The 27,882-nt window shown below is 55.0% G+C and overlaps 1 protein-coding gene across 1 annotated transcript; it reads right to left on the minus strand.

Moving 5' to 3' along the window:
* Window positions 1-339: 339 nt before the first annotated feature.
* IGHMBP2 (immunoglobulin mu DNA binding protein 2) lies at window positions 340-27,856 on the minus strand. The gene is made up of 16 exons (XM_082626521.1): window positions 27,699-27,856; window positions 25,823-25,989; window positions 22,383-22,566; window positions 22,076-22,173; window positions 20,187-20,350; window positions 18,493-18,693; window positions 16,288-16,435; window positions 10,887-11,061; window positions 7,983-8,165; window positions 7,603-7,721; window positions 6,950-7,044; window positions 5,850-5,973; window positions 4,345-5,172; window positions 2,615-2,787; window positions 1,183-1,433; window positions 340-610 (listed from the first exon to the last, which is right to left on the minus strand). Exons 1-15 carry the CDS (start codon window positions 27,782-27,784, stop codon window positions 1,236-1,238), a joined length of 2,943 nt encoding a protein of 980 aa, XP_082482647.1. The 5' UTR covers window positions 27,785-27,856; the 3' UTR covers window positions 340-610; window positions 1,183-1,235.
* Between the last annotated feature and the right edge of the window lie 26 nt (window positions 27,857-27,882).

Consider the following 27,882-nt stretch of genomic DNA (forward strand, 5'->3'; position numbering starts at 1 on the left):
CCTGGCCTCTTCTCCAGCGGCGGCTCTAGGCAAAGCGCCGTCCTCAGCGCTGTCCTTCCTTCGAGACGGACCCTGTGTTGTCCTCTCCAGTTCACAGTGCTACACCTGCCAACCTGAAACTTTCGTTCCAGTTGGTAGAAAATCAAGCAGAACAGGTACGTTTTCTCCCCCTTGTCGTTTGTCCCCAGGACAAGAGCTGCCCCGCGTGGCCGGCGCCCACCTCCCCGGTAAGGCCCCGACCGTCCTGCGCTCACCAGTTCTCAACCACTTCGGAAAGTGACGCTTTGAGCAAAGAGGGGAAGAACCACCATCGGAGACACATAACACACATACTGTGGGCCGCGTGCACATATTTTTATTTAGTTTTTAAATCACTTATAACCCTTTGAAACACAAAAAACTCTGAGGATAAAAGAATACATCCACCTGGGGTTCTCTTCAACGAGGGACCCGGGAGGACACCTCCGGGGGCTCTGGGTCCGCAGGGGTCACAGCAGCGCCGGCGCTCTGGGGCACCTCCTTCCCGAGACCGTCACCGGGCACAGCGCCGAGGATGGGCAGGCGTCGGCCCGGGTGCCTTCGTAAACCACGCCCGGGCCTGACCGAGGGCCTGCACAGAAGCAGAACGCCCGGAGCTGTCAGGTCAGGTTGGGGCCACCGCAGCCACAAGGGGACAAAGAGAGGACGGCCTCAGTGAAGTCACAGCCCCAACGAGGGGCAAGTCGTGCACGGGGGCACACAGGAGAAGTACCAGCTCCGAGACGTCACCTGTGCGCCCTCTCTCACCTGACGGGCTGAAGGCTGGCCAGCCCTGGACGGCGGGGACATCACTTTTATGGAGTTTGAGGCCCAGGCAGGGGTCCGAGGGAACAGAACCCTCCCGATGCCGGAAGCAGCAGCCCGTGACTCCGAGGGTGGGATCTCGGGGAACGGCCTGGGCCGGGAGTGAGGAAAGGGACGCAGCACTCCAGGGCCTTCCCTACAACAGCCCTGAGAAGTGGCCACTGGCCCTAGCTGTGCCCCCGGCCTCTCCACCGCGACCCACCACGTAGAGCAGCCCACCGCCCGGTGCTCCCGCAGCCACCTCGCCCATCACCAGGGAGACGGCGTGGGTCTGCCTGTAGCACTGTCTCCAGGAGCTGCCGCTGGGGACAGAAAGATGCCAGGGGCAGCCCCGCTCACCGGCAGCCACAGCTTCAGACACAGAGGCGGTGCAGGTGGTGGGGTTCCCGGCCTCACTTCCCCTTCTCCTTCCTCTTGCCCCTCCGCTGGCCGGTCAGCTGGTCCAGCTTCTTGTCCAGCCTCCTCTGCAGCTGGGCCCTCTTGGCAGGGTCCAGGGACCTGTCCTTGGTCCCACTGCCGGCATAGAGGACCCCTTCCCGGCTAATCCTCTGCCGTGCATGGGCGCGAGCCCTCTCCCCGCAGCCGTGGATCTGGGGACACAAGAGGCAGTGCTGTGCCGGGGGTGGGGGAAGAGGCCCCCAGTTCTGCCATCGCAGAGCCCGGGGGTCAGGAAGCCCCAGCACCAACCTCGGAGGGGCTCTCTACCCTTCCCGCACGTGGACCCTCACCTACAGGCTCTGGGGGGTGGGGGGCGGGCAGGGTCCACACCCTCGCAGGGCTGGCAGCTAGAGCCCAAACCCTTCCTGCAGCCCTGCCCAGACCCTCCTCCAAGCAGATGCCAGTGCAGGGGCGGCTCCCACACCTCCCTGGCAGGGTGATGTCAATCTGCTTGGTGGTGACACATGCACAGGACCACAGTTTGTATGTGGGTGACACACCCACGTGCACATGTCCAAAGTTTGTATGTGGGTCACACACACACACACAGGCCCACAATTTGTATGTGGGTGACACACGCACAGGCCCACAGTTTGTATGCGGGTGACACATACACACACAGGCCCAAAGTTTATATGTGGGTCACACACACACACAGAGGCCCACAATTTGTACGTGGGTGACACGCACATGCACACAGGCCCAGTTTGTATGTGAGTGACACACACACACACAGATCCAAAGTTTATATGTGGGTCACACACACACACAGGTGCACAATTTGTATGTGGGTGACACACACGCAGAGGCCCACAGTTTGAATGTGGGTGACACACACACACGCAGAGGCCCACAGTCTGTATGTGGGTGACACACACACGCACAGGCCCACAGTCTGTATGTGGGTGACACACACACGCACAGGCCCACAGTCTGTATGTGGGTGACACACACACGCACAGGCCCACAGTCTGTATGTGGGTGACACACACGCACAGGCCCACAGTCTGTATGTGGGTGACACACACACACACACACACACACACAGGCCCACAGTTTGTATGTGGGTCACACACACGCACAGTCCCACAGTCTGTATGTGGGTGACACACACACGCACAGGCCCACAGTCTGTATGTGGGTGACACACACACGCACAGGCCCACAGTCTGTATGTGGGTGACACACACACGCACAGGCCCACAGTCTGTATGTGGGTGACACACACACGCACAGGCCCACAGTCTGTGTGGGGTGCATACACCCAGGATCTGCGTCCTGGAGACAAAGCCCCGCCGCCCTCCCCACTGCCCGAGCCCAAGGGCCCGCGTACCTCGGGCAGGCGGTGGCTGAGGCAGTAACGGCGGCCGCAGTGCAGACAGAGCTGGCCCAGGGTGACAATGCTGGCCGTGCACTTGGCGAGGTTGCAAGTATTGTCAGCCGTGATGGCGGCCGAGACCAGGGCGTCAAAGTCCTCCCCGTCAGGCAGATCTACGGCCATGGGTCCTGAGGGGAGAAAGGCGTCACCCCAACAGGCAAGGAGAAAGAAGTCGGACCGGAACTCTCCCGCTGGGCCCACGTCTGCCCCATCGAGCAGCTGCGCCCGGCCTCCTGCTTTTGGGGCCACAGTGAGTGAGCGGATGCACCATCGAGCTGGGTCCCTCACTGAACCGACGACCAGTCACACCAGACAGCGAAGGCATGAGTTTCCAGAAAGGGCTGGCAGTGCAGGGAGCAGGCCTGCACAAAGTTCATCCTCTTACACCCAGAAAAGCATTTAAACATGAGACTGTTCCTTACCTCGTTAAGTATAAAAAAACCCAAACTACCACGCCTCTAGGGTAATGGTCAGATGAACTCCTGCACACTCACCGGCCAGGGCTAACGAAACCTTAACATTCGTAACCAGGTGTATGAAAATCTTTTAAAGTTGTAGGAAAACGCTCAATAATATGACAATTATAATATGGTTGTAATTCTGTAATTACACCATTATTCTGGCTGCTTGAAGAAGCGTTTCAAACCCCGAGCAGTGCCAGCACCCCGGAAATGGGGTGATGTCTCCCCAGGGCGCTCGGTCCTCAAGTGGCCATGCCCCACGCCCTCCTCTGGAAGGAAGGCCCGTTCCTCCGGTCATGCCTTCCTGCACCCGTCCTCCATGGCAGTTACGTGTTCTCAGTGGGTTTTAAACAGGAGTGAAGCACCTCTTTCCCCCATCACAGTGTCACCTCCCACGGGGCGGAGGTGGCGTCCGTCTTGCTCACTAGCACAAAGCTTGGCACACACAGGTCGCTCACTAAACATCGTGGAGTGAGTTCAGATGGACCCTCAGATGCAGGGAGGCTGCCCTTGAAAGCTGAGAATTACACTTATGCAGCTTTGAAAGCTGAGAATTATGCTCATGCAGCTTTGAAAGCTGAGAATTACGCTCGTGCAGCTTTGAAAGCTGAGAACTATGCTCGTGCAGCTTTGCGCACAGGCATCAAGCGATACGGGGAACGGGACCGCCTTCGCGGTCTTGCCAAGAGGGAAGCGGCTGTAACAGAGCTCACCTAGGCATCTACAGAAAATCCAGACCCTGGACCTTCAATCTCAGTACGGGACGGGGGTGCAGAGCCAACAGGCCCCAGGCGCCCCAGCAGAGGGCCAGCACAGCCCGGGACGTGACAGCGGAGTGCGCGGCCCTACCTGGGACCCCGCGAGCCCGTGGAAGGAGTGCCGTTGCCGCAGCAGGGTGCTGCGGCTGCCCCTCCGTTCCCAGGGGCCCCGGGCCCACCCCGGCTGCTCCTCCAGGCCCTTCACCTGCAGTAGAAGCTCTGAGGGCTCCCTACCTGCCGGGCCTTAGGCGAGGCCCCGGGCACACAGAAGTCACTGTGACTAGCACGGCCCTCAGGGAACTCAGACCACACTGACTGAAACCGGGCACAAAATGCAGGATTAGCGCAGGGGCACCACCGGGAAGGGGTCCTGATTCTTTCAAGGGGGGCAGGTGGGTCTGCGGTGGGGCAAACTCCCCAGTAAAGGGGACACCACGCCTGTGTTTTCACGAGCCGACCAGCTTACCTTCTGCTTCTTTCTTCTTCTTTTCTGGGAACTTCCGCGGCCTGGAGCTCATGGCCTGCTGCTCCTGCTGGCTCCCCGCCCTCTGCAGTCTGCCCAGGTGCAGCGCCTTCAGGTCCGGCTGGTCCCGGTGGCTCTGCTCCCTGATGGCGGGCTCTGTCTGCGCAGGGCTGGGGGGCTCTGGACATGGAGGGGCTTTGCTGCCAGGCCCTGACGGGGGTGCTGGAGCCGCAGGGGCCGGTGGGAGCCTCTTGCTCACGGTGATGAACCGTTCCTTCCCCTCCCCAGCACTTTCGTGCCTTAGCCCGTACTCCTCCGCGATCTGATGGACCCACATCCTGTCTTGCGAATCCAGGGAGGCAGGGAACTCTAGCTGTGTCTTCTCACTCGCCACGAACTCCGTTATCATGGCCCTGAATTGCTCTGTGCCGTCTCTGCTCCGGGCCCCCTCCCGGCCACCTCCGTGGAGGCTGGGCTGAGGCTGGGCCTCGGAGGACAAAGTCGCCGTGTCCAGCTTCTTCCGACCCAGCGCGGCCCCCGTGGGCTGCCTGCTCCCGGGAGCCCTCCTGGCCGTCACGGCAGAGCTGCGGGGCTTCACGCCGGCCTGGCCAGGGCCCTGAGCACCCTCACGGGAGTAGTTTTCAGGGACGATGTCGTCGAGATACTCAAAGGCTGTGCGCACTTCTCCGTGCTCTGTGAAGTAGTCCACCAGGGTCTTCAGGAAGGCATGGTTGTTGACGGTGCGGGAATCGCAGACGACAGCCACGTGCCGCCGGGCGCGGGTGACGGCCACATTGATGCGCCGGTTCTCGGCGAGGAAGCCAACCTCACCTGCACACGAACCGGGGGGGGCGCAGGGAACAGAGACTAAGGGTTAGGAAGGCAGGCCTCCCCCATCAGCGACCATCCCCTGAGAAGGACCACGCGGCTCCGTCCACCCCCGCAGCCAGGGGCCCCGTCGCTCAGCACCCACCCCTCAGCCCCCAGCCACCGTCTAGGACGGTCCCGCGGTCCCACCTGGGGCTTTGGCAGCTACCAGACTGCCGCTCATTCCCAAGTCGGTACAAAGTCATCTCCCTAAGCCCAGACCCAGGACACAGCCCAGGGCTGCAGCTGCGGCCGACACACGAGGGAAAGCGCCAGGGACATTCCAGTGTGTTCTTCCCCCGCCTCAGCTTATCCCCCCCTCTTATCTGCTGCCAACCTCGTACTGGAAACGACTCACAGAGCCCGTTAACTAACAACTGTTTCTGGGTACAATTTTCTTACCAGATGGAACATCCACACGCCCTGGCCGCAGAAGCCGTGCCCTGAGGCTAAACTGGCCTGGAGGCCAGGAGACAAGCTCTGGGCTCTTGGGGCCCCCCTCTGCAGCAGCGTCCCGGCCTCCCCAGCCACCCCGCTCGGCTTGTGGGACCCTAGTTCCCCGACCAGGGATCGACCCTGGGCCCTGGGCAGTGAAAGCGCCGAGTCCTAACTGGACCACCGGGGAATTCCCAGCTCTGCACCTTTCCTGTTGGATCTGACAAAGGACAGGATCACAGCCTCCTTCTCTCGGCCCTGGAAGCCGTCGACAGACTTAATCTCGAGCTCCGGGTGCCTGTGCGTGAGGCTCTGTCTGAGCAGGTCCACCTGCAACACCAAGCGAGGCCACATATCACAGCCCAGGTCGGGGCGGCCTGGACACGCTGCCATTCAGCCCAGCGGAGGCCTGGCCCTGAAGAGCTGCCAGGCCCCAGGGAGGCCCCGCAGGAGCCTCGGGAAGAAGGCTTCCGAGAACCGCTCTTCCCGCGGGCGTGCACACGACAGATAAGATAGCACACAAACGTGGCAGCTGTGACCCACACCCCAGTGCTGACACGTGTGTCACCATCGCGCTTGGCTCAGACATCCCCAAGTGTGATGCCTCCAAACCGAGATGGCAACTGAGCAGCGGGCCTCAGAATGCTTTGAAGCAGGTACGTCTTTCCTACCAAAGCAGGCAGGCTTTGCTTCACGAGCACAGAGGCACTGAGAGGGGAAATGGCGGAAAAGCCCACGAGAAGGCAGCAGACGTCTGCTGTGTCTGCTGGTCCCCACCCACCGCCTTCTCCAGGCGACAGCCGTGCCCCCGACCTTCCTCCAGGCAGCCAGCGGAGCCGCACCAGCCCCGTGGTGTCCCACGAGCCAGAAGGCCGACCCCGGGAGGGGCGAGGACCCCTCATCCCAGCGGCTCAGGGACGGGACAACCTGAGCCGGACTGATAAGACTCAAAGCTGAGACTCCCGTGGGAAATGCCATAAAGAGACAGGTGGCGCCCCCGGGACCACCTTGGAAGGACGACGTCGGGCTGAGGCTGCCTGGCCCCCGAGGGCAGGCCTGAAAACGCAGCCAACACAGCAAACCAGGCGAGAGCTCAGGATGGGGCAGGGGATGGCATGGCAGGGGGGAAACACGGACAGGTGGACGGAGGCCGTTGCTGAGGTCATTTGAGCCCTGGATCCAGTCAGGATGTGGTCAGTTCCACCTTGGAGCCCTCGTCCCAAGAGCCCATAAATCGCCCTCTCCCTCTGGCCCCTCTGGGGCGGCGAGTCGCCCCGACACACACAGAGACAGCGGAGCCCCACACCTGCAGGTTGTACGGCGTGATGATGGCAATGTCGCCGGCCTGGACACCGGCGTCCACCAGTGCCTGGACATGCAGACTGACGAGGCGCACTTCACCTGGAGGGAAATGGACGACTCTTCAGCACAAGGCGGGGCGCACCTTGGACACCTGTCACCGACGCCTGTTTTTTAAGCACTTTTCCGTCTGTGACGACAGGCTGCTCTCACACTGCGCCTGACTCCTGCGAGCCAACAACCTGGGGCAGAGGGGCCGCCGGGTCCGGCAAACGAAGCACAGGACCCACAGCTGACGGGAGTCTCCTCTTTTAGTGGAAGAACGGCCTTGCGTCCCATTGACTGGCAGCCCTGTGAGTGAGCCAGGGTCGCGTCCCAAGGCCAAGCCAGGCAGCGCCGGGCCACTCGGTTCTGAACAAGGACACAGGATGCGGCCTGGGCCCACCCGCTCCCTTGACTTGGGGCCGCCCGCCTGTCGAGAACTCGACCTCCCAGGGCGTCTGGCTCAGAACCACCCCCCACGGAGCGCCATGCCCTCGCCTCCTCCCCTCCCTTCGCCCCGCTCCTCTCTGACGCGGGCAGCTGAGAGGGGCTTCTGTTTTTAGAGAGCAGCTCAGGGCCTTTTTAAACAAACAGCAGGCCCTTTGCAGGCAGGCTCACCGGGGTTCCCTTTAGACTGCTCATCCTCGTCCTCCAGCTCAAACAGCCCGCAGCCGGCCGTGTCCAGCAGCAGCAGGGGGACGCCTGTCTCCTCCGTGGCAGCCACTCCCGGGAGATCCCTGCACACAGGCGAGAATGAACACACGAGGCCCCGGCGAAAGAGCGGCGCTGGGGTCCCAGAAACAGAAGCGCCGCTGCCCCCCTCCCCCGACAGGACAGCGGACGGTGCAGAGGGCGAGGGACCTCAGACTGCAGGAGCCCGACCCAGCTCTCCAGGGCAAAATGCAGAAATCCAGTCTCAGAGGTGACTTTCACTCTCAGATCTTTATGGAACGTGGTCCCGGTGACACAGGGGACGGGGGTGTAGCCGAGTCACTCACCGCAGGAGGTGCCCGGCCACGGAAGGGTGGGTCGTGAGCTGTCCATGGTACAGGGCCTCCGAGGCCCAGCGCGCGATGGCCTGGTGCATGCGGTACTGCACGCTCAGCATCCGTACCGACCTGGCACCATACCCTTCCGCCAGGCGCTCCATCAGGCTCAGCGACAGCCCCGCCAGGGCGGCCCTACCCCAAGGAGAGGACAAGGAAGGAGGGCCTGAGTCCTGAGTCCAGCCTAAACCAGGGGCCGGGGAGGAAAGCAGTCCTCAAACCTCAGCACGCAACCCACGCCCCACTTCTGACCTAGAACTAAGGGTGCGGCCCCTCAGAGGTGCCCACATCCTAATCCTGGGACCTGCAAGCATGTGACCTCAGTGACAAAGGGGACGAGCAGAGATGGGATGATCCCGGGTCATCCGGGAGGGCCCACGTCATCACAAGGGCCTCCTAAGAGGGAGGCAGAAGGGTCCGCCTCAGAGAAGGCGATGTGACAGGAGAGCCCTGAAGATGCTGCAGAGCCGGCTTTGAAGACGGAGGAGGGGTCCCAGGTAAGGAAGGCAGGTGGGTCCAGAAGCTGGGAGAGGCAAAGGCCTGAATTCTCCCCCCCCGGAGCCTCCAGAAGGAACCAGCCCCGCCCACACCTTGATCTCAAGCCACAGAGACTGATTTTGGACCTCCAGAACTGTAAGATAATAAACCTCTGTTGCTTGAGTTCGTGGTAATTTGTTACAGCAGCTAAAGGGAGCTAACACAGACCAGTTTTTAAAAATTCCAACACACTCCGGCCGTAAGGAGTCCACTACTTATAACAGGAGCAGCTGACGGTTGCTGGGTGCTTCCCACGCACCAGGCACTGCTCTGGACACTTTACACCGATTAACTTGCCTCATCCTCACACAACCTGAGCCGGTTGCTGGTACGCTTCCCATGTTCCACACGAGGAGAGTGAGACCAGCCCGAGGCCGCCCAGCCAGTAAGCCGCAGAGCCAGGACCAAGCCAGGCCGCCAGGCTCCAGAGCCTCCTCTAACCACTGAGGGAAAGTGCCCAGTGTTACTCCAGGCATCCGTCCTCCTCCATAACTGACGAGACCTCTGCAGTTAATGCTGTTTAATAAAGGTACCAACCAAAAGCAGCGCCAAGGACAGGAGGGGTGAGGTGACTACCAGCCCCAACCACAAACCCAGAAACACCCAGCACGACCCCACAGACAGATTTCCCCCAAAATCACCCTTTCTCCACAGACACCATAAGGTGCTCCCTCCCCGAGGGCACACCGTCCACCCAGAGACCCGCTTCCCAGGACCCCCCGGGCCTCCTCCGGAACCAGCCGCTGAATCGACGCCCCCGAGGCCCCCGAGGCCCTGCTTCTGGAGAGCATCCGAGCCCATCCCCACGTGCACACCCGCTCCCACCAGGACGATCTTCCAAACCACGTTCCCCCATCTCCCACTCAATTCACCCTACGCTCTGCGCCCTCACTCTGAAGCCCCCGGCCAGACGCCCCTTCCTGGGGGACCCTGACCTGCACACCCCTCAACTCCGGGGTCGCCACTCCCCTCCTGCGAGCTCCACTGACGGCCTCCCTCACACGGACTGGAGGAGACCCTCGTCTCCAACAGCAGCAGCAGGGAGAGGTCTGCTCGTCTCCTGATCTTGCGGGGGCCTCAACCTCTGGGAGCCGCCCCTGGACCCAGGCGTGGGAGCTGGCCCGGAAGAGACCAGTTTGCTCAGGGACGCCAAGTGCCAGGCCTTGTCCCCAGGCCTCACAGGCCTCACACTGCCGCTGGGAAGTAAACGATGGACTGACACACACCACCGTCAGGGGTGCTGAGTGCTGAGAAAGGCAGGCGAGCGAGCCGTCGACACGGATGACAGAGAAGTGAATGAAGGGCGGTCGGGACCTGACAACCGGGTAGGAGGGACGGAGGGGCCAGCGTGGCCGGAGCCCTGGCGGGGTCTGAGGCCCGGTGGCGGCAGCAGGCCGCACCCAGGAAGCAGTCACAACACCAGGGACTGACGGCTGCGTCTCTACAGCGGCAGGAGCGCAGTCCCCTGAGCCACCCCTTGTGTCCTCAGTGGAAGGACGTGCCTGCAGGTGAGGGCCAATCAGCCAGAGTCAGTCACACAGCCACTGAGGGGCCAGCTCTCCCCCGGGACCCCCGCGCAAATGCGCACCTCCACCTGCCGCCCCGTTAGAGGACGTCAACTCGACAGGCAGGGACTGAGCATGCGCCCAGTTCTGGGGCCACAAGGATGGACACCACTCGACCCCCGACCTCAGGGAGCACACGTCTGACCGAGCTGCCGTCTAAACGAGCAAGTACAGGAGCACACGGAGGATGGCAGCCCCGGCGGGATGAGAAACACCACTGTTCTCGGAGCTGCTGCCTGGGCGGCCTCACAGTGTGACCATCCTGCTCACGCCAGAGCTGCACGTCCAGAGAAGGACCCAAGCTCAGGACTCCCACTCCCGCTCTGCTTCGCCCGGGGCACCTTTTACAACCACCCCTGAGAGTGAAGCCCGGGAAAAGCCAGTGGCCTCGGCCCCAACCAGCTTATAAATGACAGGTCTGCTAGCCGCTCTCTAGTGACCTGGGCTGGACGGCTGCCCCTCCCCCGCTGGCGTCCCCTCTTCTGGGATCTGTGAGTCATACATCTTGAGACCCTACTTCCTCTGTGCAGTGTAACTGAAACCGCGCCTCCGCTCAGGAGGACCCCAGGCTTTTCCCTCCGCCAAAGTGGGGGCTCAGATGCCCAGGGAGCCACCTACCCACCGCACATCCTTAAGTCAGCACATCGGCCAGGCTTCCCAGCACCTCCAGGACCTCCGGGTGAGCGCGGGGCTTCTGGGCTGGGCTTCGAGGGATAGACAAAGGGGTGGCAGCTGAGGGGTGGAGGGGCCTTACTTGTGAGAGATGATGGTGGGGGGCAGCTGTTTGTGGTCTCCGGCCAGGACGCATTTCCTGGCCTTCAGCAGGGGGATCCAGCAGCTGGCCTCCAGGGCCTGGGCACACTCATCAATGACCACCATGTCGAAGTGGCCATCTGGCAGCAGCTTCAGGGGGCCATCCGAAGACGCACCTGGTCAAAATCAGAACCGTAAGCCTTTACAGGATGCACCGGCTGTGTCATCCTAGCTGCAGTCACCCCAAAAGAGTCACCAACAAGCCACTGTTTCATCATCTAGTCTTGTATTAAGGCTCGTGTAATATGCTTGCACCTTGGAATAAAACCTGGGAAGAACGTTCCGGAGCTCACGGTTCCAGCCCACTCCACGTGTAAGTGTGAAGCAGTGCGCCCCTGGCCATGGCCACTCCAACGTTTCATTCACCAAAATCAGTCACCACTTTGGGGCTGGGACCCGAAATCCTTGGAAGGCTGTCTTAATTCTAAATGTAATTTCTGTATCATTTTCTGAATTTAGAATTTAGCTAATTCTCTTCTTAGGTGTTCTCTTGAACACACAGAACAATGAACTGCCGGGCGTTCACCCAGGGAAAAACCCCTACATACCAGCAACACAGACCCACCGCACCAGTGCCTCCTCCGTGGAACGCAGAGCCGTACAGTGGAACGAGGTCCAGCGTGGGCGAGACCCGGGGCCCACGCCCACGCTCACAAACAGCGGTGAGGCCCTGGGCACGCCACCCGACCCCAGCACCTCATCTACAAACATGGACAACACCTGCATCTCACAGACTGTTACACACACCACACACTAGTAGAGCACGGATGTGTCAAATAACACGTTGGTTACCCAAATACATATATAAAAACGTAGCACAGGGCTTCCCTGGTGGCGCAGTGGATGAGAGTCCGCCTGCCGATGCAGGGGACGCGGGTTTGTGCCCCGGTCCGGGAGGATCCCACATGCCGCAGAGCGGCTGGGCCCGTGAGCCTGCGCTTCCGGAGCCTGTGCTCCGCAACGGGAGAGGCCACTACAGTGAGAGGCCCGTGTACCGAAAAAAAAAAAAAGTAGCACACGTATTAAATAATATATATCAAGTGCCTGCCACAAGATGATAGGCTTTAACAAACGCTACAAATGTGAGTTCTTGCCCTTTTCCCCTAGATTAATTACACTAAGATGTATATTATCTTATGATTAAGACTTACATCTTGATAAATTTCCTGAGCCTGACTTTTCAGAGACGGTTAAGGAGTCTGTCTGCAGAGAAGGCAGAATTTGGACAGGGCTTTGGATAGCTAAGAGCTGTGCCTGGATTATGGCTGTGATTTCACGTTGCAAAGGGAAGCGCTTCTAGGAATCTCATTCCAGTTCCCCAGTCTAACCAGGAGGGACCTAAAAGACCACATGCTGACCTTGCACAGAGGGGCAGCTGTGATTTCCAGCGGGTGCTGCATTCAAGTCAGTCAGAGAAGAATGTGAGCAGAATCGGCTGAATAAGGGCCTCTGAAAGTTCCCTCCACCACTAAAGCAACAAGAACACTGGCAAAAGTGTCAGAACTATTTCAGAACTCCAGAAATCAGTCAAAAACTTACAGCAATCCAGGAGTGTCTTCTCCGAAAACTGACTAACTCTGGGCAAGAAGAGCAGGCTCCATGGCATTCCTGTGCACAGGCACCGCTCCCAGCTCTGTGCTGGCCCTGAAACCAATGGCCTGCGGTCGCAGTGAAAAGCAGCAGCCTGGGCTTCCCTGGTAGCGCAGTGGTTGAGAATCTGCCTGCTAATGCAGGAGACACGGGTTCGAGCCCTGGTCTGGGAGGATCCCACATGCCGCAGAGCAACTAGGCCCGTGAGCCACAGCTACTGAGCCTGCGCGTCTGGAGCCTGTGCTCCGCAACAAGAGAGGCCGCGATAGTGAGAGGCCCGCGCACCGCGATGAAGAGTGGCCCCCGCTCGCCACAACTAGAGAAAACCCTTGTACAGAAACGAAGACCCAACACAGCAAAAATAACTTAATTAATTAATAAACTCCTACCCCCAACATCTTCCAAAAAAAGCAGCCTGCCCCACTGGGGACAGAACTCCTCCGAAGCCCCGCCCCCAGAGAACTGTCACTGTCGGACTTGCCGCTGGTTCCCTGGAAGGTCCCACTCGCAAGACTGTCTTCATTTGACCTGACTTGGAGCTCGCCCTGTGCAAACAGCCCTTCCCCAGGGGGTGTCAGTGGGAAACAACCAGAGGCCACTGTCGCACACGAGTGCTCTCGGAGGCCATGGACAGCAGCTGGTGCGAAGCAGGATGACCAGGAGCTCTGAAGGAAAACCTGGGGCGTGAGGCGTCCATGGGCTTTGAAAGCTCCGACACGTGGCCGAGAATCTAGAAGCCACACGCGTGTAAGGGCCGTGTGCACACTCGGGAAAGAGCAGAGGAGGCCCTACGCATTCACTGCTGGCTCACCTTGGGGCTCTGCGCCCACAGGAGGTGAAGGTGAGCGACGTCTGAGAATGACGTCCCACCACATAGAGACGATAAATAAAGACAGAAATTATTACCAAAACAAAGAAGTCTGCAGTTGAAAAGTACAATAACTGTTATTGACTGGAAGGGCTGAACAGCGGATCTGAACAGACAGAAGAATCAGGAAACAGGCCAGCTGAACTATTCAGTCTGAGGAACAGAAAGAATAAAGAATGAGTTCCATGACCAGCACCCTGAAGACCATCAAGTACACCAACGTATGCGTAATAGGAGCCCTAGAAGGAAAGGAGAGCAAGAAAGGGGCCAAAAGAATAATGGAGAAAATAACGGCTGAAAACTTCCCAAATCTGATGGAAAACAACGCACACGTCCAGGGGACTCAACAAATTCCACGTGGTTAACCCGAAGGGAGCAAACGGAGACTTTTATCACAGTCAAGCTGCCGAAAGACAAAGAAGGAACAGCAGGAGAGAAGCAACCTGTCACATACAAGGGATCCTCAGTAAGACTTAACTCTGCGTTCTCAGCAGAAACCAGAGGCCGAGAGGCAGGGGGTGACACATTCAAACAACTAAAAGGAAAAGGCTGTCAACCAAGAACTCTACCTCTAAAAACAGAGTCACTCAAAAACAGAGGAGAGAAAAGATATTCCCAGGTAAAGAAAAGCTGAGACCTGCCCTTCAAGAAATACTAAAGGGAGTCCTTCAGGGTGACATGAAGAACCCTAGCCAGTAACTCAAATCCACACAAAGAAGCAAAGAGCACCAATAAAGGCAACTACATAGATAAGTACAAAAGACAGTATGAAAGTATTTTTGTAATTCTGTTTCTGTCCTATCTGATTTAAAAGGCAACTGGGTGAAACAATAATTACAAAGTCAATCAGAACCTGGACTCTGTTCCTTAGAGTAGCCCCCAGGACAGGCTGTGTCAGACAGACCCTAAGGCAACCCCCTCCTGCACCCTGGCCTCCCGGTATTCACACTTCATGTAATACCCTCCCCTTAAGTGTGGGCCAGACCCGGGCCTTGCTTCTAGCCAAAGGAATATAGCAAAGGTGATGGGGTGTCACGTCACAGTAACATTACAGAACACTATAACCCATCTTGCTACAAGAATCTCTCACTTGCTGGCTTTTAAGAACCAAGTGGCCATATTAGAAAGGCTTAAAGCAGCTAAATGTGGTCTCCAACTGAAGTGGCTATCTTTATACCAAAGTAGATTTCAAAAAAAAAACACACTAGGGGGGCTTCCCTGGTGGCGCAGTGGTTGAGAATCTGCCTGCCAATGCAGGGCACACGGGTTCGAGCCCTGGTCTGAGAGGATCCCACATGCCGCGGAGCAACTAGGCCCATGAGCCACAACTACTGAGCCTGCGCGTCTGGAGCCTGTGCTCCACAACAAGAGAGGCCGCGATAGTGAGGGGCCCGCGCACCGCGATGAAGAGTGGGCCCCACTTGCCACAACTAGAGAAAGCCCTCGCACAGAAACGAAGACCCAACACAGCAAAAATAAATAAATAAATAAAATTTTTAAAAATCTTAAAAAAAAAAAACATACTAGGGATAAAAGTCATTTCATAATGATATATTGGTTAATTAATAAAGAAAACATGACATTTACGCCCCAAGTAAAAGAGCTACAAAGGACACAGGGAAAACACTGACAGAACTCCAAGGAGAAATAAACGAACGTGTAGTTACAGATGATTTCAACACCCCTCGCTTGGTGACAGGACACATAGACAGAAAATCAGTAAGATACAGACTTGAACGACAGTCATCAACCATTATAAAACACTTCAACAAAACCAGACAGCCCATTCTTTTCCAGTGTACGTGGAACATTCACAGAGACCGCATTCTGGACCATAAGGTAAGTCTCAATGAAATGATCCAAGCCGTACACAGAATGTCCTCTATCCACATGGAATTAAATTAGAAATCAATGATAGGAAGCTATCTGGAAAACCTCCAAATATTTGGAAAGAAAATGACACACCTCTAAATCATCATGGGTCAAAAACAGAAATTAAAAGGGAAATGACAATATTTCACAATGAATGAAAATGAAAACAAAATACATCTGAATTTATGGGATGCCGTGAAAAACATGGGGAAACATTTATAACACTAAATGCCTATAGTATAAAACACAACAGGTCTCAAATCAATACAAATCAATGATCTCCGCTTCCAGCTGAAGAAAACAGAAACTGAAGAGCAAACTAGACCCGAGTGAGCAGGAAGAGGGAAATAATAGGAACCAATGCCAAGATCAATGAAACAGGAAACAGAAAAATAACAGAGAAAACTGGTGACACCAAAAACCGGCACTTTGAGGTGATCAATAAATTAATAACCCTCCTGCCACAAGATCAGGGAAAAAAGAGAGGATACAAATTACCAACATCAGGAACAAAAGAGGTGACACTGTTACTGATGCTACAGACATTTTTTAAATGATAAGGGGTTGTTACGAACAACTTTATGCCTAGGAATTGAACACCTTAGATTAAATGGGCAAATTCCTTGAAAGACACAAGCTCACTCAAGAAGAGACACCCTGAATATCCTATATCCATTAAAGAAGTTGACTTTGCAGTTAAAAACCTCCCTACAGGGAGTTCCCTTCCCTGGCAGTTCAGTGGTTAGGACTCAGCACTTCCACTGCCATGGCCCGGGTTCAGTCCCTGGTTGGGGAACTAAAATCCCACCAGCATGCAGTGTGGCCAAAAGAAAAAGAAGAAACCTCCCTACAGAGAAAACTGCAGGCCCAGAAGGGCTGGAATTGGTGTGTTATACCCAACTTTAAAGACAATTCTACCAAACTCTTCCAGAAAACCAAAGAAGAGGGTACACTCCCAGCCCTCTTCGAGGCCACAGGGTGGCCTCCACGGGGTGGAGGCCCGTCCCCTCACCTGTGTTTGTCGCGAGGACCACGTTGGCCACCACCAGGCTCTCCAGCATGGCTGCTTCCTCCTTCTCCTTCAGTTCCTTCCTTAACAGCTTGATTTCATTTCGAAAATTTCTTTTCTCTCTTTTATCCTGGGTCTTTTTGCTTTTTGCCTGTAAAGAAAAGCAAAGGAGACATCATAATTCTGGCTCGACTTTGCACTTATTTTAGCTCCTTTTAGTTCACAAAATGCTTTTATTTATCATCAATTGGTCCACTTCCGTAAGTTCCTTCAAAGGCGCTAAAAAGTCCAAAGTCTTTCTTGAAGGAGCAACAGATCCACACAGGTGACATCCTGACTGGCCTTAGAGCCACTGTCACCTCCACAGGGAGAGGGAGGAAGGGAGAGTGTAGGTCCTCCAAGAACCATAAGCTCAGCTGAGCCCAGGGGTGGGAGCCCAGCCCTGCCCTGCACAGTCATCAGACATACTCCTGGGAAAGAAAAAGCACCTGCTCATGCCAGGATTTGGGTTTTAGTAGTTTATACAGAGAGAAGCTGAGTTTCTCTCACTATTCCACATTTGTCAAGAGAGTAAAATATTTTCTTCAGCCCTCAAAATGTCTACCTAGACCCTGACTTACTTCCATACGCAAAAGACACGTAACTCCTTCCTTATCTGTGATTTCTGCTTTGGAGAAGGGGTTTTAGCCAGAATGACAGGAGGGAGGTGTAACTTACAGAGAAGAAAACTCTGAAAACCATGGATTTTTTTTTTCTTAATTTATTTTTGGCTGCATTGGGTCTTCGTTGTTGCACTCGGGCTTTTTCTAGTTGCGGCGAGAGGGGACTACTCTTCGTTGCAGTGCGCGGGCTTCTCATTGCGGTGGCTTCTCTCGTTGTGGAGCACGGGCTGTAGGTGTGCAGGCTTCAGCAGTTGTGGTTCGTGGGCTCAGTAGTTGTGGTGTGCGGGCTCTAGAGTGCGGGCTCAGTAGCTGTGGCGCACAGGCTTAGTTGCTCCGCGGCATGTGGGGTCTTCCCAGACCAGGGCTCGAACCCGTGTCCCCCGCACTGGCAGGCGAATTCTTAACCACTGCGCCACCAGGGAGGTCCCAAAAAGCATGGATTTAAAAAGGAACAAGAAAATGAAATTGGGCTTCCCTGGTGGCGCAGTGGTTAAGAATCCGCCTGCCAATGCTGGGGACATGGGTTCGAGCCCTGGTCTGGGAAGACCCCACATGCCGCGGAGCAACTAAGCCTGTGCGCCACAGCTACTGAGCCCGCACTCTAGAGCCCGCACACCACAACTACTGAGCCCACGAACCACAACTGCTGAAGCCCGCACACCTAGAGCCCGTGCTCCGCAACGAGAGAAGCCACCGCTATGAGAAGCCCACGCACCGCAATGAAGAGCAGCCCTCACTCGCCACAACTAGAGAAAGCCCACGCACAGCAACAAAAACCCAACGCAGCCAAAAATAAATAAATAAATAAATAATTTATTAAAAAAGGAAAATGAAATCATCCACATGTGTGACGGCACAAATCACATCACTGCAAATTCCTACAGCGCCTTTAACCTTGAGTAACATGCGTGTGTCCTGGTCTCCACCCCTGGGGTTCCCACTATTCCACAGGTCCGTGGGGAAGGCTGAGTCTCTGCACCAGCCCCGGACACGAGGAGAGAAATGTGAGGCAGTGAGATGGGCTGGCAGTGAGCAAATACAGGGCAGGACACGCAATTAAGGGAACTGGGGGCGGATGTGTAAACTAGAGAACCAAAGAGCTCAAAAGTTCTGAACTGCATGAGAAGACTTCATCTCAGATTCATCTATCACCTACCTAATTCTCTTTCACAAGGATTACACCATGTTTTATATTAATGGACTAGAAATTTAGGGAGGATGCATATTTTCTGAATTTTTATTTTCAGGGTGCTTTTTTTCTGCTGGTCGATATTATCCAACCAACATGCCAGACACAGGGAACCCTTAAGAGGAATATTTTCTGCAAGACAATTGCTCGCCTCTTCATGAAACTATCTTGAAGACAGGTGAGTCCCTGTTCAGTGCTGAGCACAGATCTCTACCAAAAGTGGGCAGTCCCAACGTTCGAGATAAGTACATGAATCAGCAAAGGCCAGAGAAAAGCAAGAGGATACAGTGCACTCCCGGCAAAGACTGCAGATCATGAAACCACACGCAGAGCGGACACCGGCTGAGAGCTACTCACAAAGACCTGGTCGATGTCCTTCCTGATGTCAGCCACAATCTGGGTGCCGTCACCCCGCGCCAAGACCGCATCCAGGGAATGCTGCTGGACAGACTCCAGGAGCCGTGCGGGGTGCCCGAGGCGCAGGATCCTCTGCTTCCACTGGGCCAGCTGCTCGACCAGGTTGTCCACGGCGATGTTCGAGGGGGCGCAGCACAGAACCTGGGGAAGCACAGCGCAAACTCAGGCTTGGTAATTTCTTTTTTAACGAAATCACTTAAGTTTATATTAAGCAAATGCAAAGTCCGAAAGTTAAAGAGGGTGGAACGTGCGCAACCAGTAACGTACAGTGTAAACGTCCGGCTGTAAGGACGGATGCAGACAGTCTGCAGGACATGAGTTACTGGAAACTGACACAACATCTGGATACTAGACCTCGGGTCTTAAGAACCTGTTAGGCTCCAAAGGACCAGAAAGGATGCCCGGCAACTGGAAGGAAAGGCCTCAAAGTGCCCTGAGATAATCAGGGCTGGGACACCCGTCTCATCACCCATCAAGTCACTTTATCATCTGACAAAGCGGAATGAGGAAAAACCTTTTGGAACGGGCTCAATCTTGCTTCCAGAACTGCAGTCTGGCTCTTAGGAGGGGGTGGACCGGGAAGGGGAGGCGGAGAGGAGAGTCCCCACCCCATCCAGGTGGCCAAAGGCAGTTTGCACCAAAGCGTGAACACAGGTATCTCCTGTTTCACTGTTTCCTGAAACAGAGGCACCCAATTAAACCATCAAATCTGCTCCCTGCCAGTAAGTCATCTTTCACCAGCTTTTCTTGGTAAACGTCTTGCCAAGACAGTCATTTGCAGGAGACCACTGGACATGGCCTTGTAACCAACATGGATCTCCCTGCAGGAGCAGGAGCTCTGGGAAGAGTGTCGCCCGAGTCTGAGTCCTGGCTCTGCCACCCACTGTGGAAGGACGGGGCCCGAGACCACAGAGTCCCCGCGCCCGGGGCTTCTGTGAGGATTAAAGGGGCGAACTCTGGAAAGACTGAGAAACATGCCTCGTTCATAAGAAGCACCCAGGAAATGTCAACCTACAAATGTGGACCATATTGCTCTAATTCTTATCCTTATCCAACGTTTACGACCCAGAAAGGTTTTCTAAAAAGCTTTCCATGTGCTCAGAATCCACGATGACTTGTGTTGATACAGATGAGGATGAAAGATCCTTTCTCAACCATTAAAAATCTAAGTGAACAATAATACATGGTATCACATTCCACATCTCGGAAACCGGTAACCTGCACTCTGCACAATTCACCAGACCACCTGATCAACCAAAACACTTCTGTCTCTAGCAACTGGCTGCAGGGTCTTCTCCTGAATGGCACAGACAGTCCCTGGTCACCTGCATGCCCGGCATGCCCAGCAGGGGCCTGAGCACAGAGCATGGGTGCTGAGCAGACGGCTCCTGGACTGTGGCCTGGTCGACAGTAACCCAGACCTCACCACCCCAGACCAACAGTCCCAAGCACGACCCCACACCCCAGGCGCTGTCAGAGACTGAAAAGGGCCCAGCCCAGTGCTCAGTCAGTAAACACTCAGGAACACTGCCAACCGAGTACCCCAGAGCCCAGGCTAGGGCCCTGCTGGGCACCTGCAAGCACGGCAGACCGGAGTGAGGGGTGCCGGTGGGGACACGGTGCCCACTGCCCACCTTTGAGCCCTGTTTCACAGCTTGGAGAATGATTTCAACCACAGTGGTGGTCTTCCCGGTGCCAGGAGGCCCATGGATGATGGCGAGTTCCTTCTGGGACAGCGCGAACCAGACCGCTTCCTGCTGGGAGGCGTCCAGAGTGGTGTTGTAGAAAGTCAGGGGGGCTGCGGAACAAGCGACAGTGAGGACCCAGCTCCCCGTCACCCGGCGCTCCCCACCCCTGACCCCGCGTGTGCCGACAGAAATACGGGCTGTAACGGGGAGAAAGCCGGCCCTCCCCAGGGGTCAGCCAGTCAACGCAAAATCAACCTGCTTTGTTTTCCTGGACCAGTAATCTGCAGACTGTGGCCCGCAGGCCAAGCCCAGCCGGCCGCCTGCTCGGTGAGTCAGGTGTCCCAGGACACTGTCCCCAGCAGCTCGCCGCCGCACTGGCCACACAGCCTACAATGTTTACCATCTGTCCCTTTATTGAAAAAGTCTGCCAACTCATGCTCCAGAATAACAGCTTCTTGTCAAGTAAATGTTTCTGGGAACAGATTCATTTCTACCATAGTGTCCCTTTTTAAGCGCCCATAAAACGATGAAAACAAAAAAGAATTATGAGTAGATCCAGGACCATGTTTCTGTTCTGAATCTTCCATGGCCGATTCTATTGACCTGCTTCGTAAGCTCCGTGCTCTGAGAGCAGGTACCGCTGCATCCAGCCTCGCACCCGCAGCCTCCGCCCCGCGGTGCCCGCAGCAGAGACGAGCGCGCTGACCCCCACGGGCATAGGGTGCTGACCCGGAGGTAAGACGGAAACAGACTCGGAGAGGGCAACGGAGCATCAGACGCAGAGCTCCTGCGTGCTCCCTTCTCCCCTGGACGATGGCTACAACCAGGGCACATCGTGTTCCTTGAAACACAGCAAATACAACGCTCGTTCCCTTCCCAGTTCATAGTAGCCTCTCGGTAAATAGTTGGCAGAAATAAAATCTTATTGAAATGGGAGTGCTTTTGGAATCTGAGAAGGTACAAAGCAGCCCTGAGCTAAGAGCCAACACACCGCCAGGGTATGAGCACCGGATTGACAGGAAAAGGGTGTGGGGTGGCCCTTGTGTGAGTATGACTGAAGCTATACTGTAAAAACTGGCCAAGTCCAACATCTACAGGGTAGTTCAGTGACGGGCAGCTGCTTGATGAGATGATAAACTCCTCTCAAGATGAGCTTCTCCAAGACACTGAAGGAGATGAGAAATTGCACAGACCACCGTGAGAACAGTCGGCGGGGGGGGTGTACATGGACACATCGTGTGTCTGTATGTAAGTCAGACTGTTCTATGTGGAGGTGGAAAAACAACTAGGAGAATACACACATGTATCAGTGAGGCTCCCTCGAAGTGGCAGGCTTTCAAGTGATTTCTTTCCCTTGTTTATATGCTTTTTTACTTCCAAATGTTCTATGACTAATACACAGCACTCTTACAATTATAAATAAACTGTCTTCAATTTAAAGGATACTGAGAAAATAATCAAATGCACTTAGAACTGACACTTTTCAAACTATAAAAAAATGCTATTGAGCATGAAGCATCATCAGTCATCCTCTGTTCTCACAGGGCACTGGGCTAGAAGAAATACCCTCACATTTCAAAACAAAAATATTCAATATTTAGATACATTAGAAAGAACATCATAAAAAAAAATGGAATGAACTACTTCTTTGACACCGTGTACAGGAAAGAGACTTAGGTCGAGCAAGTCACACAAAGAAACTTATAAAAAGACACTAAGGTAGATTTCTTCACACTGTACATTCTCTAACTCTTGCTAAAACGGCCCAGGGTCTCACTGTTCGAGATCCTGTCCATGGTGATTTCAACCAGGAAAGGAAAACCACAAACTCTTACATATCTCACTGGCAGGGCTGGGGTCTGATCCGCCGAAGAGGACCTCTGTGAGTGAGCACGCGGGGCCAGAATGATACTTCTTTAGGGCAATCAGAGTTCTGCCAAAGGAGAAAATGAAAATTAGGAGCTTAGTGAAAACCAGCAATTAACCCAGCGCCCGAGGCTCCACGCAACGCTGCCGCCCGCCGTCTCCCATGAGGGGCACGCGACCGACCCCAGACTGGATGTGCCTGCCCTCTTCTGCCCAGTAGGAGGGAGGTGTGTTTAAGGAAAATGTCACATGTGACTTCCAGTCACATACACTTACTTTTTCAGTCGCTTATAAGTGATGTCATTGGCAAGTTTTAACAGCCTGTAGGAATGCTCTCGGTCCAAACTCAACTGGAAATCATGCGACTCGTCAAAGGCCACGGTGACCAATTTCTGGGTGATCCGGGTCAGGATCCCAGTGGCCAGCTGACTGTCTTCCTCATACAGACCCACTATGTCACCTACAGAAGCAAAGACCAGTTACATAAATGCTGAACAAAGTTAAACGCGAATGACTTCATATAACAAATTCCAGCATGTTTCAAACATTGTATCTGCTACTTTCATTAGAAATGAAGTCAGTAAAAAAAATACTTTTAACTAACATCATATGTGAAAATTTACTGGAGCTCAATGAACTGTTTAAAACAAACATGACGGTCAATAAAATATTTAAAGTCTTCCTCTGTGGCCGGCACTGTTCTGGGTGCTGGTCTATCTTAGGAATAAAACACGGTCCCTGAGCTCACATTAGGGAGGAGAGGAACAGATACGAAAACCTATCGGGGTCAGAGCCAAGGGCTTTAGTTAAAATGAAGTGCAGGGACCTACCTGGTGGCGCAGTGGTTAAGAATCCGCCTGCCAATGCAGGGGACACGGGTTCAAGCCCTCGTCCAGAAAGATGCCACATGCCGTGGAGCAACTAAGCCCGGGTGCCACAACTACTGAGCCTGTGCTCTAGAGCCCACGAGCCACAACTACTGAGCCTGCGTTCCACAACTACTGAAGCCCGCACGCCTAGAGCCCGTGCCCCACAAGAGAAGCCACCGCAACGAGAAGCCCGTGTACCGCAACAAAGAGTAGCTCCCACTCGCCGCAACTAGAGAAAGCCCATGCACAGCAACAAAGACCCAATGCAGCCAGAAACAAATAAAATAAATAAATGTATTAAAAAAGAAAAAAACGATGAAGTGCAGCAGAGGGTGGAGAGGGATGAGGGTGCCATTGCAGGATGTGTGGGAAGGGCCTCTCTGAGGGGTGACCCGTAAGCAGGGTGGGCCCTGGAAAGAGTGGGGGCCACGAGCTCACCTGGGGGAGAACATTCCAGGTGGAAAGGGAACACTGATGAAGGAGGGACAGGGTGGTTTGTTGCCCACTCAGCTGGGCCTCCCCACTCCTGCGACAGCTATTTGGTGATTCACCCATCACCAGGCGAGTCTGAGAGGCTACCCTTGATGCTGGGACGGAGCACACAACCCATACCCGAGCCAATCAGGGCTTCATGTGCCCCCTGGCCAGTGACTGGCTCAGGGATGGACAAAGGACCAAATCAGAGCCCCTGAAATGTGGTGAGACTTCTGGGTGGACAGCTGGAAGGATGCCCTCACCCTTCCCAGCTGGACCAGAAACGGGAGAGGACGTGAGGGCTGGAGCTGCTACCACTTGGCACCTGAGAAGGAAGTCAACCCAGGAGAGAATGGAGCCGAGACACGGAGCGGAACTAAGCCCAGGTGACCTCCTCTGAGCCGTGCAGCCACCTTCCAGCTATCACAACCCATGCGTCCCCCTCCTGTTCCAGCCCATCTGGCTCGGGGTTTCTGTCACTTGAACACAGACAGTTCTGACCAAACAAGAATCCACGCTGAGATGCAGCCAGGGCCACCCACATACTCACACCCCATTTATTCCGAGTCAGAGTACGTGCCACACGTCAACCAAGCATGAGGCGTATTCTTAGTCGTAGCTGTTTTCCTTCTAGGCAATGAGTTTCATCTGCACCTTGAATTGTTTCTGTCTCCCGCCCCAACTTTTAAAGACAAAGAGCAAATGGCACCAGTGCCCCTGGGCCCGAGGTCTGGTTCTGCGCACGGGGACCTCCGTGAGGCTGAGTGCAGGTGACCCCGTCCCGACTGTGACTTCCCCACCGGCCGCCCTGAGTAGGGCCCCACGTTGCAGAATTCACACCTCTCAGCTACAGAGCCTTAAAACTGCTCTTCAGGAGACGAAAAACTAACAACCCCACGTACGTTTGATCCGGAGCCGAAGCAACACATCAGATTTTCAGCTCCATACTTTTTTTTTTTTTTTTTTTGCGGTACGCGAGCCTCTCACTGTTGTGGCCTCTTCCATTGTGGAGCACAGGCTCCGGACACACAGGCTCAGCGGCCATGACTCACGGGCCCAGCCGCTCCGCGGCATGTGGGATCTTCCCGGACCGGGACACGAACCCATGTCCCCTGCATCGGCAGGCGGACTCTCAACCACTGCGCCACCAGGGAAGCCCAGCTCCATACTTTTTCACATAAACAGCTGACTTCCTGTTTATCAGCTATTCATCAACCTCTCAGGTCATTCACTCCACAGTACTTACTAACTGAACACATAGTATTCCTTTGGTTTTCAGAGTTTACAAACGCCCTGCATGTACATTCAGTCCCACCCACTCATCCTGACGGTGAGGCCGAAAGCTCAACTATAATCCCCTTGGTTCTGTTCTTCAGAGGACACGTGACTGACTCTCGGCCACTTAACAGCAAAGTGTAAGATCTGACTCCAAACCAGCAGCTTCCCCTCCTCCTATCTGTCTCCAAACCCAGCCCATATTCCAACAACTGTGGGGCAAGAGTCTAGAAAATCGAAATATGAAACCAACAAACTCTGTCACCACCAAAACAAGGCAGAGAGACTTTTCTAGTGGAAGTGCAGTGCTCGGCAGTGTTGCTCTCTCCCAGTTTCCGGGTCTGATCAAAAACAAGCGTCCCAGGGATTTCCCTGGCGGTCCAGTGGTTAGGACTCTGCGCTTCCACTGCAGGGGGCACAGGTTTGATCCCTGGTCAGGGAACTAAGATCCCGCATGCCGTGTGGCGTGGCCAAAGGAAAAAATAAAAATAAAAACTTAATAAAACAAGCATCCCAGGTGTGAGCTTAAGAAGCTTCTTCTAACTGCCCCTCCTTTCCAGCAGAGCCGCCACAAGTTTAGCCAAAGTATCCTTGGCACAAGCAAGGTCTGGGAATACACAACTACACACGTTGAACCAACTGGACCAGGGCTATTCAAGAGACATGTGAGAGTCATGTGTAATTTTACATTTTCTAGTAGCCATATTAAAAAATCAAAAGAAACAGGTAAATTTAATCATGTTTTACTTAACCCAATATATGAAAAATATTATCATTTCAAGACATAATCAGTATTCAAAGAAATTACTCTTCATATTCTAAATTTTTTGTACTAAATCTTCAAAATCTCGTGTATTTTACACAAGCAGCAATCACTAGCCATATTTCGATTGTTCAATAACCCCACGTGGCTGGTGGCTGCCAGTCTGGACAGTGCTGATCTAAACTACCAAAAAGCCTCGTAATTGCTGAATTTCTAAGTGAGAGTTTTCCATTACAATGCTTTATTCCCCAACTGGTCGTGTGTGACCTGGTCTTTACAACCTACATCTGAAGACAGCAATACTCAACGTCCACCTATGTCAAAAATGCACAGACCGGAAATAAAGCTGTTACTGGGAAGCACTGCAGACATGCATCTCCTGGGCTCAAAGGTGACCAGCAACCGTCCGTACAGCCCGGTCCGCTGGCTGGATAACTGCAGCTTCAGCAAGCAGACGCCTCGGCTCTGGAGTTCTTTCAGAGAGACATTTTCCTGCCAGGACCTGGGAGACACCCAATGCTGAGACTTCAGTATTTGTATTTTACCAGTTTTTACTTCCAACCGTGCAGGAAGAACAGATGGAGATCTCTGCACAGGCACTAAGGGTGAACCAGGGAAACTCCAAACCTGCCCCCCCTATAGCCCCAGCACGGTCTGTGCCCCCCTCCCAGTTTCCTAAGACAGAGCCTTCGCTCATCTTCACCTTCTGTCCTGGGTCCTGTGTGTCACTGAGTCCCACCAGGCCCCTCCCATTTGTACCCAGAACCCACCCCTGCCTCATCCTCACCGCCCCAGCTTTGGTTCAAGCCCACATCACTGGCCGTCTCTGGACTAAACTGAGCTTCCTAACTTCCTTATCTCTGGGTTCTCCCCAGCCAATCCCAGCAGCAACATCCAAGAGATCCCCCTAAGATGCAAATCTATTCACCTCCCTGACCTGCTTAACTGCGCCGAGGCCCATCCTCTGCACAAGAATATAATACAATCTTCTCCACAAGGCCCTTCCCAATCTGGCCCCCGCCTATCTTCCCATGGGTGCTTACTCTGTGCTTACTCTGAACCGTGCTGAGCACTTGACTTAAGAGATCATTGTGTTCCCACCTCACTGGTTTGCTGTGAGAATGATCTCATTTTACAGATGAGGTAACTAAGACTGCAAAGTCACCCAGCCATAAAACATGGAGCTGGGATCCCACTGATGTCGACGGGACTGCAAACGCTCTTAACCATCACGATCGAAAACCTCTAAAACAAACCCTCTCCGCTTGGGTAGCACAACGGTTGAGTGCAAACTCTGGGATCAGCCTGCCTGAACTCAAATCCTGGCTCGACCTGTGTTACCTGGGGCGCGTGACTTAACCTGTGTCTCAGCCTCCTTAGACATAAAACGAGAATGACAGTAACCAACTTCGCAGAGTTGACGTGAGGTTTAAAGGGACTGATGTATGTGGGGTGCTTTTACAGCCCTCAGCGTCATCCCTCAAAGTTTCAGCCCTATGGAAACAAGCCTGGCTTTCTCAGGGCTACACCCTCGCCTGCAGGGATGCCCTTCCTCCCCACATCTCTTCCAGGAATATCCTCCCCCGCATCCACCTGAACCCCTATTTTTCTGCAAGCTGTGCTCAGGCACCACCTCCTCCACGAAGCCAGCCTCAACCTAAGGCTCCCCAGGGTCAGCTGTTCACCCTCTTGCTCCCACAGCACTTTGCCTGCACACACGGGGCAGCATCTATCACGCTGGAAGGGAACTGTTTCCGCTCCCACCTGCCCCTTCCGCTCAAACCCAGCCGCCAGGGGACCACCAGTGACTCCATCTCACTCGGGGCCTGGCACGGAACAGGCACAAATACTGACAGAGGGGACGATGACGGAAGAGGGCTGAGAACACTCTGGGGATGGAGCTGGGGAGAGAGGCAGGACCTACGAGGCAAAGTTCAGAGGGGGACTTCAGGGGGAGAACAGACCCTTCCTAAGGGTCCCCCAAACGGAACGGGCTGTCCCGGGAGGTGAAGAGGCTTCCATCTCTGCGGGAGGCCGAGCCCCTTCACAGCGGCGGTCCGGACTCGAGGAGTCAGGAGGACAAATCCCGACCCCCCAGGCTGGTCAGGCCGAGCCCCCAGGAGGGAGGTCCGCCCGACGTCTGAGCTGGGAGAGTAGGGGGGCCTGGGGGAACCGCCGGACCGACCCCGAGGCCCAGGCCGGCGGCCGTACCTGCGCTCCTCGACCTCCGCGTCCCTCTCGAGCTCCAGCAGGTCCAACTGCTTGGTCACGAAGCTCTCCACAGCCGCCGACGCCATGGCCGCAGTCCGGCCTGGGCCCGGAGCAGCCGAGGTCCCGAGCCGCCGAGTTCCGGCTGCCGCGAGGGGCGGTGCTCTCTGCCGGGCCCGGTGCGTCG

The sequence above is a fragment of the Mesoplodon mirus genome, assembly GCF_964341445.2.
Source record: "Mesoplodon mirus genome assembly, chromosome: 7".
In the NCBI taxonomy this organism is placed as follows: domain Eukaryota; kingdom Metazoa; phylum Chordata; class Mammalia; order Artiodactyla; family Ziphiidae; genus Mesoplodon; species Mesoplodon mirus.

Coding starts and splice junctions, on each gene's coding strand:
- IGHMBP2 (XM_082626521.1), bottom strand. CDS start 27,784: ATGGCGTCGGCGGCTGTGGAGAGCTTCGTGACCAAGCAGTTGGACCTG. Junction 22,174..22,382: donor ACTTATAAGCGACTGAAAAA/GTAAGTGTATGT, acceptor CTCCTTTGGCAG/AACTCTGATTGCCCTAAAGA. Junction 7,722..7,982: donor GTGGCCGGGCACCTCCTGCG/GTGAGTGACTCG, acceptor GCCTGTGTGCAG/GGATCTCCCGGGAGTGGCTG.